Below are 17713 nucleotides of genomic sequence, written 5' to 3'. Positions count from 1 at the left end.
GTTATATATATATATATATAGGGGAATAATAATATATATTAAATATGTTAAAAATTGCAAATAATAATTGGATATAGTTCCAAATAACCCCTGCTCCCGATCGACCTAAAATTTTACAAATAAGTTGTTTTTGATGTGAGAAATAAGATCTATTCGCTCCGTGCGTTTCAGGTCGCGCCATCTACCGCTATCGCCAAGCAAATAAAAGTGGAAACAACGAGATATGTTTACAGACAGTTTGCAAAAAAAATATAAAAAACAACTTTAACGTGTGATTATTACCAAAGCTTCTTGTGCAATAAATGCAGTGTATTTTTTTACATTTTACTGTTAATAATTTCGGAAAGTAAAAATTGTTATACGCGCATAATCTATGATTGTTATTATATAATTGAAGGTTAACTGCACAGCGGTATTTATGTCACTTTAATTACTGGAACTCCTATTTTTTATGTCAGAAAACAATAAATAATTGTTTTGTGTCACTCCACAGCAAGATCCAGAAGCTGTTCATCTTTTTTTACTGATGCATAGCTTAAACAAGTTGTATCGTTATCTTGCAGACTTTCATAGTCAGGTCCAACTGCTCTATTTACAAAAGTCTGTTGAGTCGTACCACATTTATTTCTTATTTCTGAATTTCCTTGGATTTAATATTATGGTTTGATGATTTACTGTTACTATATCTGTTTGTACTTCTGCGTCACACTTACAATTAAAACCATTAGTAATATATCTATTACACAAAAATGATTTTTCTGGCTCGCTAGCATCAATAAAAATATTTGCTTCAGTCTCTTTATCCAGATACTTTGGACTCTCCGACTGTACTTCGACATTATCAAGTACTGAATCTTCATAACGCACATCCATATCACTGATCATATCATGTTCAATTACATTTCCTTTCACAGGTTCATCTTGATTTGTACTCATAGTTTGCAATTTTTGCTTAGTTATAAATCTGCGTTTCATGAATCGAGCATGTCTGAAAAAAAAAACAAGAATAGTAAATACATATATTTTGCATATTTGCAACACAAATATTCATCTGTCCCTTTAATTCGTACCTGTTTACTGCAGCAACTTCACGAATATTTCTTGTTCTCTCAGCACAGAATACTAAATGGAACATATCCAGGACTTGTTTCTTCATTCGATTTTATTTTGCCAATAAAATGATCAGAGCATATTACATCTGATTTCTTTGGTTGCCACTTATAAGAACTAAAATTACATTACATAATTAATAAATTAATGTAAACAAAGCATTACGTGCAGAAGCTCATCTGGAGCAGACGCTATGAAGCCTATGTATAAAGCAGAATAATTCGGTTTTAACATTTTTTTTCCATTAAGCGGTATCCATAAAATTAATGTAGAGAATCTAAGCCGATTTTTAGTACTTTTTGAATTTTTAAAAAAAACCTAAATTTGAGGAAGTTATAGCTTGCTAAAGTTTCTTTGATGTCGGCAATTTCAAAAGATATGACGTCATTTTTTATATAAAGTATGACGTCACAGCACACTTTCGTGTACTATATTTTCTTCAATTTTAAAGATATTGCAAAAATTCAAAAAGTTTACAAAGAAAGTATGCCATGATCTATCAGACCGCTTAATAAAAAAAATTTATGTTAAAACCGAATAAGGTTATATACTTACTTAATTTTCCTTACAGCTGCAATCCATTTTTTCGCTGCTCTAATTTATAGTCGGCAGTAGGGAATTTGTAAAATTTACACATACTTTTCAGTTTATTATTTTTACAATTTCTGACGCAACAACACTACGATGACCCATTTTTAATAAATAAGCCTATATAGTTGAATAGGAAAATATTCCACCCTGAGTTCACTATTCTCTCACCGGAGCACACCGGAGCGCTTCCGAAGCTCGTAGCTATCCCCTCCAACCGACCGCATCGAGCGAATATGCGCATGCGCATTGCGGGCGATTGAGATCATGTAAAGGCCTGGACACACGAATCGACGGAAGACGTAAGACGTAAATCGTAAGAAAATCCACCAATCAGAGTCGACTATTTCCCTCTTTAAAAGGGAAGAAGCCTTAATCCTTAAGGTGAAATTTCATGGGCAGTGAAAAGTAGCAGCAGATCGTACTGATTGACTACAAAATAGAGAAGTTCTAGGAACTCGAGAACTTCTCTATTTTATAGCCAATCAGTACGATCTGCTGCTGCTTTTTACTGCCCATGAAATTTCACCTTTACACCATGATTGAGATCCACTACCTTTCTCTCTCGCACAATGTACGTTTCTCTCTCGCACGTTTCTCTCTCAATTTCCATTCCATTACTTATGGAAGCTTTCCAGCAAACGACACAAGTCGACACAAACGTCGTTTTATCTTTTTTTTTAGCAATGAATAACAAAGACAAAACGACACTTGTGTCGACTTGTGTCACTTGTTGGAAAGCTTCCTATATATGTTTTAAGATTTGCCCGTTACTTTATTTTCCGCCCGCTAAACAGGGAGGAAAGTGACCACTTTCGCTCTCCTTTGACCTAATGGATTAAAAGGAGAGGAAACGAGCGAAAACGAGCGACTGCTCACGATTGCTAGAGGCTAGCAGAGTATCGGCTGAACGCACCCAATTTCTTTAGGCTTAGGGCTTAAAACACCTATAGCTATTGTAGACCGGGACGACCAGGACTTAAAGGCCATTGCACGTAACAAAGTTTTAATTTTAATCGTAAGGCTGTAAGAAAATAGACCAATCACACTCGATTATTTTTCAAGCGCGAGGAGAATAAATCGACTGTGATTGGTTTATTTTTTTACAGCCTTACGATTATGACTAATAAAACTTTGTTACGTGCAATGGCCTTTTAGTCAAAGCATTCCGATATTCACTGTCAGTACTAAAAATTTATATTATTTTATATTTTACGTCACGTATACTATAGATTTTCAGTACTGACAGTTGCTGACAAGTAAATATCGAAATGCCAGCCAAAGACAAACATGCGGGTAAAAAAAACGGAGCGCTCCTCCGTTATGCCCGGTGTCCACGATGCAAGAACTTGGTCCAAGTTTCGGTTTAAGCCAATCAACTTGCAGCTCTTACGGAAAAGCAGCAGTTTCATTGGCTTAAACCAAAACTTGGACCAAGTTCTTGCATCGTGGACACCGGGCATTAGAGCTCTAGATTATAAGAGTAGCGCAAAAGTCCGAAACCTTTGATCCTTGCGAATGCCGACAACCGCGTATTCCTATTGGTCGACCGCCATGTCGGTATCGTCTATCTCTTTCTACACCATGCTCTTTCTCACTCTTTCTCGACATGGCAAAGACACACGAGGACAACATAACCTGTTTGATGTGGTGATTGTGGTCTGATTCCGATTGTGTGTGACGAAAAGGATGCGAAAAAATTATTTTGTACAAAATGCCGCAGTGTTGTGCAGACGGTTGCTTTTTGCAGCAAGGTACAGGAAAAATGTTACATTGGTTACCAACTGATTCAGTTCGGAGAGCTGAATGGGTTCGCAGAATCGGACGAAAAATTTATTCTCTATGATTAGAGGAAAGAATCCAGTTCCAACTCCGAAGGAATTCAAAAGTGCACTTAGAATGATATCTGCAGCACAATATTTTAAACCAAATAAAAATGGTAATTATGAGGCAGAAGATACTGATTTCCTCTTTAAGTACTTGAAGACACGACAAAGTTCGTCGACAAAAATAGGTATGTACATTTAGAAACTGATGTTAATACTATTTTGCTTACTACAAATAGACACTGAACATTCTTTAATGTTTTCAGATCTACCTGATTTTACCTACGGAAGCAGTTTGTGCGACGAGAACGTTAGCCCTAATCAATTTATTGAAAGTAAGATTTTCTGCAACTAGACATGACATAAATGCCCATAATTATTGTGTTTATTATTGTCATATATTTTGTATAACTTGTTCAATATTATTATCCCACTTTAGACAATGTAAGTCCTGAGAACAGCTCTTCACAAAATACAACGGATGTCTCTACATCTATTTATATGGATCTGGAATTGATTGGTTCAGTTTTATCTGGTATATAAATAAAATCTTTATTTCGAAATTTCAGATATCTCAATATCTTCGACTGTTACGAAGTAATATAAAATTTTTTTTTACTGCAGTATGTAGGTTTTATTGATGCTTTATAATTGTACATTTTTCATAATGAAAACAAATACTTGATTTGCAGAAGAAGAAGGTCAATCTTTATATAAACTTAGTGGAGCAGTTGTACGAACGGTTATAAATAGGCATCGCATACGATGCGAAACGTGCAAATCGGCTTTATTGAAATCTACTTCGTGTGATATTTCTCGTGCACAGGTTCTCACTAATCTAAGCAATTACTCTCGACCAGACACTTTTGACAAAAATTCAGGGCTAATATTTAGTAGCGAATTGGTTTATTGTTTTTTACAAAATGCAGAGTTCATATTTCGAAAACGTGAAGAAGAAATTCTATCAGGTGTAGTTACATTCTCTGAAATGTTAGAAACGTTGCTGCCGCTTTGTATTACATACAAATTTCCACCGTGCCATTCTGTTGGAAAGCATATCCTGAAAGCATATCTTTTTTCACGCATTCATTTCATCGTGCGTAAATTTAACAATACAATAGTTTGTAATAAATCTTCGAAGTGTGGAAGCAAGAGCGTTGGCATGAGAAATGCTGTAAACAAGTAATTACACTTGTGATAACATATAATGTAATAAACATTAAATATAAGTACAAATATATATATATATATATATATATATATATATATAAACATACCAAAGACACAACATAAGTACAAAGATACAATATAATTTATATGTGATTCAAAATAAAATTATAAAATTTCAAGACTTTTTTTATTTCATTATCCTGAATATCATACAGAGTGCATTAAAAATATAATAATTACTGCGTTTCAATATTCACTGCAAATAGATATGTACATACCACAAAACAAATTTATAATACATTTACATATGTTACGTATACTATAAATGTTCCATATTGGCAGTGAGCGGAAAACGGTTTACATGTCTCGTTCAAATTTTTCGCGCCCTTTTAGTACCAACATGTCCGACTTTTGCGCTTAGAGCTCTACGTATTCCGCGATCTATTGTTACCGTGTAATTCATGCCTTTCTCGGCGCATAAAGTGGCGCAAACTTCAGAGGATACGAGCAATACGAGATACGACAGGGCACGAGCACGGGATGGGTCGGTGAAGTCCCGATCAACGTTTTCCTCAACGTTTTTTTCTCGTCGATATGTGACGTGGCGTCAAATGAATACCACCTACCACCCTTTGTTATTCTGTTGTTTCATCGCGGGTATCCGTGTTCTTCCATCGTTCTCCGTCGTTTTTTTTCAAGTATTTCTAAAGTGAGACTATCCGAATCCGCGATATTCTTGACAGCGCACGTATTGGCCGACAAAATTCAAACTCACTGAGAAAACCGAGAATTCCCAAAGTGATGAGCAGCCGTCAAGACGCCGATATGGATTTGTTGTTTTTCTCTTCCATAGACGAGGCCACGAAGATGTGGCTCGATACCCTGCATCGAATGTGGGCGCTGTGTAAGCATTTGATTCAATTTTTTCCCCCCGTACATTTTCATCATCTTGATCGCCTAGCATTAAACGTGCATATTTGTATCAATCGCAGGGAAAAAATGCGACGGTGTCAGTAAGACATTGACGGATTACTTCGAGACGGCACCAAATCCGTATCTCAGCACGTTGAGAATTCTTGTCAACATATCCGATTTTGATCACATGACGAACAGCAAGTCACTTGCGTTTGCAGGTTTATCTTTTAACTGTTTTATAGCTTTTTCAATACGTAATTTATATACTTGCAGTATATAATTTATATAACCTTGAAATATATATATATATATATATATATAACAATTATAATTTTTGTAATTTATTGATTTACATAACAGAAGAAAAATTATGTAATTATTTATGTTAGGGGGTGTATCTCTTTAATAACTTTGACAAATATATTTAGAAAACACATAAGTTAATTAAAGTAAACCAAAATAAGTTGGCATTTTTATTTCTACAATACATGTCAAAGTTAAGAAGGTGTGTTCCTTAATATTGATAATTTACAAAAGTTATTTTCTGTAATAATTGCTGTAACAATGTTTTGAGAGGTTATATTGTATAAAAGAGATAGCGATATTTTCTTGAAGAAAAATTTAGACTTCTTGCTAACTTCGATTGTGTTACAGTGATAGAGGAGTTTGCAAATTGGATAGAAGAGAAAAAAGAAGGATACAAGGAATTTCTTGTTCCTGACTTGAAACTAGCAGCATTTAAATTAGTGAGACAGAAACACATGAAACAGATGCTACTAATAAAGAAAATATCTGCCATATATGACTTTGTGGAGCATAAAGACATATTCTTACAAACAATAAAAGTAGGTTGCCAAAGATATAATAAATCTATTTTATAGATACTTATACACATATTTTTTTAGGATATGATACAAGAGAAAGAATATAAAGAAGCTGCACAATATGCAGCCATATTACAATTGCAAAGTCATTTTATAGATCCGAAAATATTGTTACTACCGCTTATACTGCAGAATAAATTGCAAATAGTTGATGAATTTTTAACGGGCTGCCCGGAGGTTCAAAAAGCATTGACAACTTATTTGGACAACTTAATAGCACCAGGGCAAAACGTGCAGATTATCTTAGAACAATTTATTTAGTAAGTGGCAATATTTTTATTTTTATTAAGCATCTAAATCAATTATTAGAGCAATGAGATTTTTTTCACTGAACTGAATCCTTTCAGTACAAATGATATACCAGACGTTAAGATATCATTGACACAAGTTCGTCCAATAACCAAGCTTATTGCACGTCTAATAAAACAGTATAACTTATCGCCCGATGTATGTCCCCACTTAAACACAAAACGAAACGAAGGAGCGTTGCAATTCCTTATACATAAACGCTATGTGGATGGTAGCTTAAGTAAATATCTATTTTTCTATATTATTATTTGGAAAGACCAGCGATTCTCTTACTTGGAAATAGAAATTACTTTTTCTATTTAATTGCTTTTATTACGTACAGATATTGCAAGTTGGAGAGAGATGGTGAGAGAAGCAATAGGGAATGATGTTAAATTACAAACGGAGTTGCTCACCATGTTAGTTAACGCTAATGATGAACAAGAAGGTTTATACTGGGCAAGAGAATATGAAATACCTAAAGATGAATGGCCATGGGCTATCGTGCATATAGAGGAACAAAGTGCACAAAGTAATACTTTTATCTATATTTTTACATTTGCATCTTGAGGAATACCCATAATATTATAGTTTGCAGTGGTAAATGAGGGCGCTTCTACGAGTAGAGGAAAAACCCGGGAACCAAATGAAGATAATGTAAATTATCATATTTTAAAATTACCAAGAGAAAATGTGAAGTTAGTAGACGATGGACGGTTATTTGAAGAGTTCCTCGATAATGGATTAAGAGATGTTAATATGGTTGGAATTGACTTAGAGTGGAAACCTAGCTTTGGTAATCACACAATCGAAAGTTGAATATAAAGAAGCTATATAAAACAACTTATAATATATAATATACTTTAAATGTAAAACGTTTATATTTCATCAGGAACTAAACAACCTGAGCTGGCACTTATGCAAGTAGCTACTGCAGATAACGTCTATATTTTGGACGTAACTACTATTGGCAATAAATTACCAGAACTCTGGAATGAGCTTGGTCTTATATTATTCGGAAATAAAGACATCGTCAAGATTGGTATGTGGTTTCAATTATCTAAAATAGTGTCGTCTGTATTATTTTAATTACGTGCAATATACATGTTGTATTTTACTTGGATATTTATCTTGGAAATAGACTATTATTCAGTCATTTTATGATATGAGAATAACACAAATGTTATGATATTGAGACTATTGCATATTATTTTATGTATCATATACAGGATTTGGAGTAGCACAAGATATGACTGTAATACGTAATAGTTTACCAGCTTTGTCGTCCATTAAAACACATGGCCAAGGATATCTTGACCTGATGGTTTTATGGAGAAAATTAGTAGAGGAGTACAATTTCATTTTCCCATACAAAGGCGATCCAAATTTTACAAACAAAAGCTTGAGTAAACTTGTAGAATTGTGTTTCGGACAAAGACTTGATAAGTCTGATCAATTTTCGAATTGGGAGCTGAGACCTTTGCGAGAAAGTCAAATAATATATGCTGGTTAGTAATCGCTTTTCTGTGTGTTTAATACAATATTATTTAATATAATTTTTTCCCATTGCTATACATGTATGTGTATCTGTTATATATGGCAGCACTAGATGCGTATTGTTTGTTGGAGATATACAATGTATTAGCAGATTATTCAGCAGATATGGACATACCATTTGAAGATATTTGTGCTGAAATACAGTATATTCCGCACGCACATACAAAGACGAATATGAATAAGTTTCCACAGAAGGTATAAATTGCAACAAATTGATACGTAAAAGTATAATATAACAATACTTTAGTAAAGAAGTGACAATTTTTTCCATTTAATGACGAGTGGAAAAATATTCTGTATAATCTCTGATGAAAATATTATCTTTATTTGTTATGAGAAAAACGTTATTTTTATAGTAAAACCCCTTGCACAATGCCAGGCAACAGGCAATAGGAACAGGCACTAGAAATCAGAAATCATGTATAAATGCAGAATAAACAGTGACACAGGCAATAGAAGAGTTTCCGTCACGTTGGAAATTCTGTGCCTATTGCCTGTTGCCAACCAATCATAGCATTCGAATTTTTTAGGTTGTAATTAACGATTTTTTGGTTATTTTCTGTTCCTATTGCCTGTTGCCTGGCATTGTGTAAGGGGCTTTAAGCATTACATATACAGGGTGTCACTTTTTTGCGCCCACTATTTATACAGCGATATTTCTTATCAAAAATTGAATCAAAAAATCCTGAGCCATCTTTAGTTCTTTTTTTGTTGTATTACCTTTTAAAATTACAGAATAATTGACTAATTTAAAGTTATGTAGTATGTTTTTTTTATCTTTTTTGTATTAAAAATAAATGATTTTTTAAATACATGTTATATTGATTTAATTATATTGCTTATGAACACGAACACTACTAAGTTCATTACTAACCGTTTTACAGAAATATCCAACAATGCCTAATAAAGATAATGAGAATTATCGCATGAACGCAGGAGCTTCGCCCAAGTATGGAACACATAGACCTATGGCCAAACATGGGTATCACAATAAACAGAATGATCAGGGTAGATCTGTACACCGTGATTTAGCTAATAACAGTCGACATAATAACCAGAGAAGATATGATAACTATGATAATCATGATAGAAGTGCGCATAATGGAGTAATCCGAGTAGTTAATGATGGAAGACACAATGACCAAAGAAGATATGATGAGAATCATGATAATTATAATCGTGACAGAACTGCGCATAGTGGAGTAATCCGAGTAGTTAACGATGGAAGACACGATGACCAAAGAAGATATAATCACGATAATTATAATCAGAATAGATATGCGAATGCCAAAATGAATCAAACAGCCAATGATGGAAGATACGACAACCAGAGGAGATACGATAATTATGAGAATTATAATAGACATGATACCCAGAGTAATCGCGGTAATCAAAGTAGACGCGACAATTATAATAGATATGATAAACAGAGTAAATGGGAGGATATTCAGGGTAGACGAAATATTCAAACTAGACAGAATAATGCGAGTAGACCTGAACCCGTACAACGACGAAATTTGGATCCAATTCCTGCGCATACATGGCGCGTTGTGTGCGACTCAATGTTGGGTGGTTTAAGCAGCAAGTTACGCATGTGTGGCATAGATTGCATACACGTATTATTTGATCAAGGAGGAGACGATTCTGCTAGACTGGCGATGCGCGAGAACAGGATTCTATTAACGCGTAACAAAAGTTACGAAAGAGTAAGATCTGTTTTACAACGTATCAACGGTCAATATAGATTTATTTTAATAATCTCTGTCACGTTAGTTTAAGCAGTATCTACCGCTGGAGAATTGCTATAGGATAATTACCGACACACCCGACAACCAACTACGTGAGGTTTTACATCACTTTGGTGTTGTAATAACGCAGAATGATATTTTCAGCCGATGCCAAATATGTAATTGCGATGAATTTGTGAAAGTTCCGAAGAAGCTAATGGACGATCTTATGCAAAGGTGAATTGAATTAATTTATATGTTTATTTAGATACGTATGTGCATACATATGTCTTCCCTCTTTTTTTTCCAATTTTATGTAATAAAAACAATTTTTATTTGATTCAGCTTTGTGAAAATTATAAGGAAAAACAATTATCGAGTATTGCCTAATCGAGTGGACAAGACATTAGAAACCGATATTGACTCCGATTCGAACGATGATTTCGAAATTGTTCGGAATTCAAATAATTATTTTACAAACAGCGAACATCGTACATGGCGTTTGTCCATGGATACTCTTGACGTTGACGCGTGTACAACCAGATATCACATGCGGATACAAATCGATAAAGTTCCACTGAACGTATTGAAGAATGTACAGACCTTTTATATCTGCGAACATTGTGGGAAGATTTATTGGGACGGCTCGCACTTGGAGCGAGCACTTAATGGCGTTATCAAAGATTTAATTGTTAAACAATAAGTATTAATATTGAATGTGATAAAAGGTGTGTGCTTGAGGGACTGGCAAAGCACAAAAAAATCAAAATCGTCCTTAGTTTGAAATTTCGAGTGCATGCTAATTGTTCCTACAAATTATGATGCCAATGATAAATATGCAATATTGTCACGCTTATTCAAGACATCTGGCCATAATAATACTTGTGACATAGACGTAGTCGTGTCGTTACCGTTCTTCCTTACATTTTTAAAGTATATATTATATTCTGTTTTGCTTATCTCTTAGCTGTGTATGCCATATAATGATGTCATAAACTAATATAACCTGAATTTTATTTTGACAAAATTGGTCGTATCGATTACTCTGTATTATGATGCCATAGAGCTTTTTTTAAATAATTACTTTAATGATTACTGCTAATAGTTACTGTTTTAGTATAAGTTGTTAAATAATCTAAGTAGTTTTTCAGTATTTAGATTTCTAATCCTCCTGTTTAATCTTTAAATAAGATGATGAGAGAGATTTCCGAGATATAGATTATTTAATAAGATTAATAAGAACCACGTACAAATACCCTAAGATGCAACTTCTGTTACACGACTACATATTTGACATATATTTCTTACATAAGAGCGAATCGAATGAAAGTACTTTATAAAGTATCTACTCCGCTGCATAATTATTGTTTCTCTCAAATTTATAACAAAGAACAAAAATGCCCATTAGAGTAAAAGACATTTGATTTTCCATAAAATATATCTTAGTTATTTATACATATTATATGCATACATATATTTAAAGAGAAAAATACGTGTATCTATTTTTTATTTAAAAAAAAGTAATGAAAAAGAAATGCTCTAATGACCACACGAGGCATTTTTAGATTTAACAGTTTTTTAAATCTACATTTCCTATATTTTCCACTATCTATGTTGTAGCAAAATTTATTTCTACATAAATATTGAAATAAAAATATGATTCTTCCATTTCTGTGGTTTTATTTATTACCGCAATTTGAATTTGGTAAACATATATATATATATATATATATATATATATAGTATTGAGACGATATGTAATAAATAAAATAAAAATATGTACATATGTATAACAGGAAAGAAAGTATTTTACAAATCTCGAATTTACCAACAAAAATTTTTTAAATATATTTAATATATTTTATCATCCTCTAATCTTTCTTTATACAGAATATAAATATCTACAAAAAAAATATACGTTTTATTCTGCCAATTCCCTGTCTACAGACGGGGATTCTCTAGTTGGACCAGAATTTTCAAATTCTCCTGGTTCTACAAGTCGCTTCTTTCCATATGGCGGCGGTCCAATTAATTTTTCTACATCGTCATACGATAATGTTTCCTTTTTTAATAGAGCCTCCGCAAGCTGTGCTCAATAAAAATATTTTATATACGTAAATTCGCACAGTATTGTTTAATTATAAATATATGTGTAAGAAATGTATACATACCGTATCTAATTTGTCTTTGTTATCCAAAAGCAATTGTCGAGTTTGTGCATATGCTTCCCCTATTATTCTTCTTACTTCGACGTCCATTAAATTAGCTAACTTTTTGCTATACAGCTTCTTAGTTTTCTACAAAAGAAAAGAAATTAGACATTATATATACGTTCTAAGGTACAATGAACAGGAGAGTTCGCAGTAACATTATCTCATACCGTGCTGGTATGCTCTTCTTCGAAAGAAATTAAACCCACAGCTGGACTCATTCCGAATTGTTGGACCTGGTGATACGCCATTTTTGTCACAGTCTTCAAATCGTTTTCGGCGCCCGTTGAAATTTTATTGAACGTCACATGTTCCGAAACACGACCACCTAACGTCATACACATGCGTTCGAAAAGTTGCTCCTTACTGTAGAGCTTCTGATCAGATTGCGTGTATTGCGCGAATCCCAGTTTCAAGTTAGTTCGTGGCACTATCGTTACTTTGAGCAAGGCATCAGTATGCTCTAACAGCCATCCCACTAACGCGTGACCGGCTTCGTGATAGGCGACGACACGTTTTGTGGACGGCGTTAACGGATTATTTCTCTTTGTCAAACCACCAATCGTTCTGTCGATCGCATATGTAAGATCGCTGCTGTCTACTTGTTTCTTCTTATCCCTTGCAGCATGTAGCGCGGCTTCGTTGCAAACGTTTGCTATGTCAGCACCTGAAAACATCATGCTTGTGTGATAGCTGAAATGATAATACCTTTGAAGTATTGTTCTTTTTATAGATAAATGCAATACCACTAAAACCAGGTGTGAGATAAGCCAAGTATCCCGAATATTTCGAAGGTTTGTTTTGTAAAGATATTTTTTTAAGGTGAGTCTCGAAGATTTGTTGTCTCTCCTCTACCGTGGGAAAATCGATTAAAATGTGCCGATCGAATCTGCCGGGTCTCAATAACGCCTTATCCAATACGTCTGCCCTGTTCGTCGAGGCCAGTATAATAACGTTTTCTTTTGATATCATTCCGTCCATTTCTACTAAAAGTTGATTTAACGTTCGTTCAGATTCACGGTCAGATATCCCGAGCGAGCTCTCTGAACGTTTTTTGCCAATCGCGTCAATTTCATCGATATATATAATACTTGGTGCTCTATAAGAAATTAAAATAAATATTAAAATATCATTAAGATAAATTTAGAGAAGCAATAGAGCAGACAAACCTCTTTTTAGCTTCTTTGAATAAATCTCTAACTCGAGCAGCACCTAAACCACCGAATACTTCAATAAACTCAGAACCGTTCATAGACAGGAAAGGAACGCTCGCTTCAGTCGCCACAGCTTTAGCCAGTAATGTTTTACCGCATCCAGGAGGTCCCAATAGTAAAACACCTGAAAATAGGATTGTATTTTTAAAATCTAATTTTGTGGCATAAACTTCAGAGAAACGCTAATAATTTTCTCTCTCTCTCTCTCTCTCTCTCTTTTATCTATATATATATATATATATATATATATATATATTTATATTTATATACATAAGTGCAATGTCAGCAAATACCTTGTGGTATTTTAGCGCCCAGCATTTTGTAACGTTCTGGTTTTTTCAGATAATCGACAAATTCCATCACTTCTATCTTAGCCTCTTTCAGTCCAGCTACATCCGCAAAACGTACACCTTTTCCCTTTCCCACCAACGGCTCGACTAGAGTAAATTTCGCCTGTTTCATTTGCGAAATGATCTCGAAAGGTTTGAAGGAAAAACGTTTTCTCATAAAACTAAAAGCAGCGATAGCTATCAACGCAAAAAGTGCAAGTCTTACAATACTCGCTATGTATTCTATCTTCCTTTCGTAAATTACTTGTACTCCTTGGCCTAAAATATTTTAGACAAATACTTCAATTATCGTAATCTGACGCGTGATGTTCGTTAATGCATCGCAAGCGATTTATTTACCAGGTTTTATGCCAAGATTCTTTTCCACCTTCCTCAGTTTCTCTTCAAAATTCTCAATGCTTGGAACAGCCATGTGATATCTCTTGTATGGGCTTCTCTTTCCTTTAATAATAGCACCATCGTGCACAACAATTATAACACGCTCGATAGTAGGATTTACAATAATTGCCTCGACCTCCCCTTTACTTAACATGTCATATACAAATTCATTCCAGGAAATAGAAGCAGCGAGCTATTCAAACATAATATGTCATATCTTAACGGTAGTATTTATACTTTTAAAAATAATTCCTACAATAAATGATGATTAATAAAAACTTACTTCTGCATTTGACATTCCCATCTGGTGTTTCAATACAATTAAGACAAAGTATAATACCATAAACCATAAGGAGAGCTTAGTGAAAACTGATTTCATATCCTCATTTTCATCAGGCTTCTTGTCTGGATTTTCTGAGTCTGATTTCTTTGGCGATTGTTCATTGGAGTTACTACATGTAGTATTAAAATATCTGATAGTATCAAATCTTGAAGAAAAGCTGAATTTGCCGCTGCACAATAATGCTGATTGTACGGCATGTAATTCTTTGCGAATCTTCTTGTAAACCTAAAAACAAACCCCGCAAAATGTTAGTAGTATTCTAAGCAGTTTGCAAACTGATTCGAATAGAATATTAATTGACAGAATGCAGACTGATATTGATTTTTGTTCTGTCAGCAGAACTTGCTGATGTAATCTCGCAACATATTACCAACAGATTGCAAACAGAATCCATCATTTAAATAAAATATATCATTTAAATGGTTACAAAATAACAAACTCGATATTTGCAGTCAATTTATTATATTAGTAATTTTATTTTCGCTGGCATTGTGCCAAAAAAATTCATAGCAGATGCCTTCCAAAATCTGTTGAAAACAGATTTCGCTGTCTAGGGATATACTTAATGACATTTCTTTCCTGTCAAATATATCAATGTTATATCTACATAAAAATCGTATCCAGTAGTCACAAATTGAAAATCAATTAGCTAAATAAGTGTGAAATATAAATAGAAATTGGAATAAAAAATGTTGATACTTGTATCACAAAACATGTTGATACTTGCGTGATAAGACATGGGAAGAGATAACCTGTGAGCTCCATTATTATTATTGTAACTGAAGTGTTTAACGTTGAAAATAGGTTTTTCCTTCGAGAGATAAATATTTTGGGATGGGAAATTGAATATCCGACTTGGCGCCATGTAATATCGTTTCGGACACTTGGTTAGGTTCTGCATGGTTCAAACTTCAAAAGCAATCACGAATAAATTTTCGCCAATTTTCGCCTTGTGTCATGAGAGCCTAAATTTTCTGCCCCAGTATGGAAAATATATACTGAAACATTATTTCTAGCAAAATTGACATTAAATATATCTATTTGTTCTCTACGTAGCAAGTGGTGATACTCACTACACAATTTAGGCCTGGGGACTCTTGATTTCATTCGCAAGAGAAACGTATGCGAAAATTCTGCTCTTACAGAAACGTTGCAAGTTGATTGGTTAAAAGCTATGCGACAGCCAATCGACTTGCAACTTTTCTGTAAAGCCTTGTGTACTACACGATACTAGAAATCGATCCAAGTTTCGGTTTAAGCCAATGAAACTGCTGCTTTTCTGTAAGAGCAAGTTGATTGGCTTAAATCGAAACTTGGACACAGTTCTTGCATCGTGGACACCGGGCATAAGGCCCGGTCTACAATGGATGTCGGAAGTCGGAATCGTAAGAAATTGACCAATCACAGTTCATTATTCTTCGACCGCAAGGAGAATAAGGCCCGGTCTACAATGGATGTCGTAAGTCAGAGTTGTAAGAAATTGACCAATCACAATCTATTATTCTCCTTGCGGTCGAAGAATAATGAACTGCGATTGATCAATTTCAACTTGCAGCTCTTACAGAAAAGTAACAGTTTCATTGGCTTAAACCGAAACTTGACACATACTACGTTAACGCGACCGTAAAGCCCCTTGCACAATGCCAGGCAACAAGGAATAGGAACAGGGAATAGAAATCAGAAATCATGTATAAATGCAGAATAAACAGTGACACATGCAATAGACACAGAGTTTCCGTCACGTTGAAAATTATGTGCCTATTGCCTATTGCCAACCAATCATAGCATTCAAATTTTTTAGGTTGTAATTAACGATTTTTTGGTTATTTCCTGTTCCTATTGCCTGTTGCCTGACATTGTGCAAGGGGCTTTACTTCTGTAGTAACTTAGGCTGAGTTTCCACTGAGCGCGTCACGCGTCGCGTCGTCCGAGTTGAACCAATCAAAACATCCCATTTTGATCCCGTCACAAGAATGTAATGAAATGGGATATTTTGATTGGTTAACTTGTGACGACGCGACGCGTGACGCGCTCAGTGGAAATTCAGCCTTACGATATATCACTCGTTTACGCCGAGTAAATTATCGCAAGTTACTACAAAATCCCGTTTACGCGAAGGAATTATCGTAAGTTACTACAGAAGTAACGTTCGCGTAAACGTAGTAATAGTCGGATCTTATAGAGCTCTAAAAAAGTAGGTATTCTCGTCCGCCATTTTGGATCCAATCATCTGTGAAAACATAACCTTTTCGTAAACGTCAATATGCTTTTCGGTCTCGCGATTAATGTAAAAATTTAGCTGAAATATCGATTCTGTAAAATTGAAAATAAGTATTAATTGATTTTCAATTGATTAGACGTGTGTTCTTAAACGCGCGACAGTATAATTTGTTTTTATAAGTGTTGTATTTATCGTAAATCGACAGATCGTGACTCCGTTTCATTCTACGTATTTGGAGTAGTAATTTCAAGGGTAGAAGGTATATTATTTAAATAATACTCATCGCGAAAAATTGTTTTCATATTGCAGTTTTGTCACATTTTGACATATTTGTGTTTTTAGATTAAGTATTTGGCTGTTTGTAAAATGTCAACTGAAGACAATAAAAAAAATCCAGGATGCGACGTACTTGGATTTTTTTCATTGTCCTCAGTTGACATTTTAGGATGTAACCGTTTCAGCTGACTCTTCAAGTAGAGATTTTCGACCAACAAGGTTTCAATTTTTTTATTTGTGTAATACTCTTGAAGCTTAGAGTCTTGAAATGAGTGAAAGTACATTAAATATGATAAATGGAGCATTAAATTAGTAAACGAAAGAAAAAATTAGAAATTTATGCGATAATTACCTCAACATTTGGCCCAGAATTCGACGTACTTGGATTTTTTTCATTGTCCTCAATTGACATTTTACAAACAGCCAAATACTTAATCTAAAAACACAAATATGTCAAAATGTGACAAAACTGCAACATAAAAACAATTTTTCGCGATGAGTATTATTTAAATAATATACCTTCTGCCCTTGGAATTACTGCTCCAAATACGTAGAATGAAACGGAGTCACGATGTGTCGATTTACGATAAATACGACACTTATAAAACAAGTTATACTGTCGCGCGTTTAAGAACACACGTCTAATCAATTGAGAA

At 34.2% G+C, this 17713-nt stretch overlaps 4 protein-coding genes across 7 annotated transcripts; 2 read left to right on the top strand and 2 right to left on the bottom strand.

Annotated features, from left to right (window-relative positions):
• Positions 1-237: 237 nt before the first annotated feature.
• On the bottom strand, positions 238-1893 carry LOC143905808 (uncharacterized). Its single transcript, XM_077421408.1, has 3 exons — positions 1666-1893; positions 1071-1227; positions 238-988 (listed from the first exon to the last, which is right to left on the bottom strand). The coding sequence occupies exons 2-3, from the start codon at positions 1154-1156 to the stop codon at positions 622-624; spliced, it is 453 nt and encodes a 150-aa protein (XP_077277534.1). The 5' UTR covers positions 1157-1227; positions 1666-1893; the 3' UTR covers positions 238-621.
• Positions 1894-3182: 1289 nt separating this feature from the next.
• On the top strand, positions 3183-5602 carry LOC143905806 (uncharacterized). Its single transcript, XM_077421404.1, has 5 exons — positions 3183-3452; positions 3549-3712; positions 3791-3859; positions 3964-4059; positions 4217-5602. The coding sequence occupies exons 1-5, from the start codon at positions 3388-3390 to the stop codon at positions 4708-4710; spliced, it is 888 nt and encodes a 295-aa protein (XP_077277530.1). The 5' UTR covers positions 3183-3387; the 3' UTR covers positions 4711-5602.
• On the top strand, positions 5465-11320 carry Nbr (exonuclease mut-7 homolog). The gene is made up of 13 exons (XM_077421394.1): positions 5465-5598; positions 5687-5827; positions 6264-6454; positions 6515-6753; positions 6841-7022; positions 7125-7313; positions 7380-7577; positions 7674-7823; positions 8011-8289; positions 8385-8533; positions 9223-10044; positions 10112-10302; positions 10411-11320. The coding sequence occupies exons 1-13, from the start codon at positions 5496-5498 to the stop codon at positions 10766-10768; spliced, it is 3192 nt and encodes a 1063-aa protein (XP_077277520.1). The 5' UTR covers positions 5465-5495; the 3' UTR covers positions 10769-11320.
• A 568-nt stretch (positions 11321-11888) lies between these two features.
• On the bottom strand, positions 11889-17713 carry Spg7 (SPG7 matrix AAA peptidase subunit, paraplegin). Of its 4 annotated transcripts, none has more exons than XM_077421398.1 (10): positions 17577-17713; positions 17410-17493; positions 14501-14785; positions 14179-14410; positions 13783-14097; positions 13445-13613; positions 13022-13374; positions 12446-12942; positions 12237-12362; positions 11889-12151 (listed from the first exon to the last, which is right to left on the bottom strand). In XM_077421398.1, the coding sequence occupies exons 2-10, from the start codon at positions 17467-17469 to the stop codon at positions 11987-11989; spliced, it is 2202 nt and encodes a 733-aa protein (XP_077277524.1). In that variant the 5' UTR covers positions 17470-17493; positions 17577-17713; the 3' UTR covers positions 11889-11986. The 4 variants fall into 4 exon arrangements, with proteins under 4 accessions (XP_077277524.1, XP_077277523.1, XP_077277521.1 ...); XM_077421397.1 differs by lacking the exon at positions 17577-17713 and adding an exon at positions 15288-15469 and having other exon boundaries at positions 17410-17428; XM_077421395.1 differs by lacking the exons at positions 17410-17493; positions 17577-17713 and adding exons at positions 15288-15558; positions 15634-16094.

The sequence above is a fragment of the Temnothorax americanus genome, unplaced genomic scaffold (genome assembly GCF_048541705.1).
Source record: "Temnothorax americanus isolate GAGA-0224 unplaced genomic scaffold, ASM4854170v1 Scaffold67, whole genome shotgun sequence".
Taxonomy (NCBI): Eukaryota; Metazoa; Arthropoda; class Insecta; order Hymenoptera; family Formicidae; genus Temnothorax; species Temnothorax americanus.
The sequence above is the reverse complement of the archived record's forward strand: the minus strand, read 5'-3'. Positions and strand labels throughout refer to the sequence as shown.

Bases quoted from the DNA above. Each gene is read 5' to 3' on its own strand.
- LOC143905806 (XM_077421404.1), top strand. From the start codon at position 3,388: ATGCGAAAAAATTATTTTGTACAAAATGCCGCAGTGTTGTGCAGACGG. The intron at 3,860-3,963 runs GTAAGATTTTCT...ATCCCACTTTAG, and splicing joins CCCTAATCAATTTATTGAAA to ACAATGTAAGTCCTGAGAAC. The intron at 4,060-4,216 runs GTATATAAATAA...CTTGATTTGCAG, and splicing joins GATTGGTTCAGTTTTATCTG to AAGAAGAAGGTCAATCTTTA.
- Spg7 (XM_077421397.1), bottom strand. From the start codon at position 15,461: ATGCAGAACCTAACCAAGTGTCCGAAACGATATTACATGGCGCCAAGT. The intron at 14,786-15,287 runs GCAAGTATCAAC...GTTTGTTTTTAG, and splicing joins CTCTTCCCATGTCTTATCAC to GTTTACAAGAAGATTCGCAA. The intron at 13,375-13,444 runs GTTTGTCTGCTC...AATTTCTTATAG, and splicing joins TTCAAAGAAGCTAAAAAGAG to AGCACCAAGTATTATATATA.
- Nbr (XM_077421394.1), top strand. From the start codon at position 5,496: ATGAGCAGCCGTCAAGACGCCGATATGGATTTGTTGTTTTTCTCTTCC. The intron at 7,314-7,379 runs GTAATACTTTTA...TATAGTTTGCAG, and splicing joins AGAGGAACAAAGTGCACAAA to TGGTAAATGAGGGCGCTTCT. The intron at 8,534-9,222 runs GTATAAATTGCA...ACCGTTTTACAG, and splicing joins TGAATAAGTTTCCACAGAAG to AAATATCCAACAATGCCTAA.
- LOC143905808 (XM_077421408.1), bottom strand. From the start codon at position 1,156: ATGAAGAAACAAGTCCTGGATATGTTCCATTTAGTATTCTGTGCTGAG. The intron at 989-1,070 runs GTACGAATTAAA...TTTTTTTTTCAG, and splicing joins GAAGTTGCTGCAGTAAACAG to ACATGCTCGATTCATGAAAC.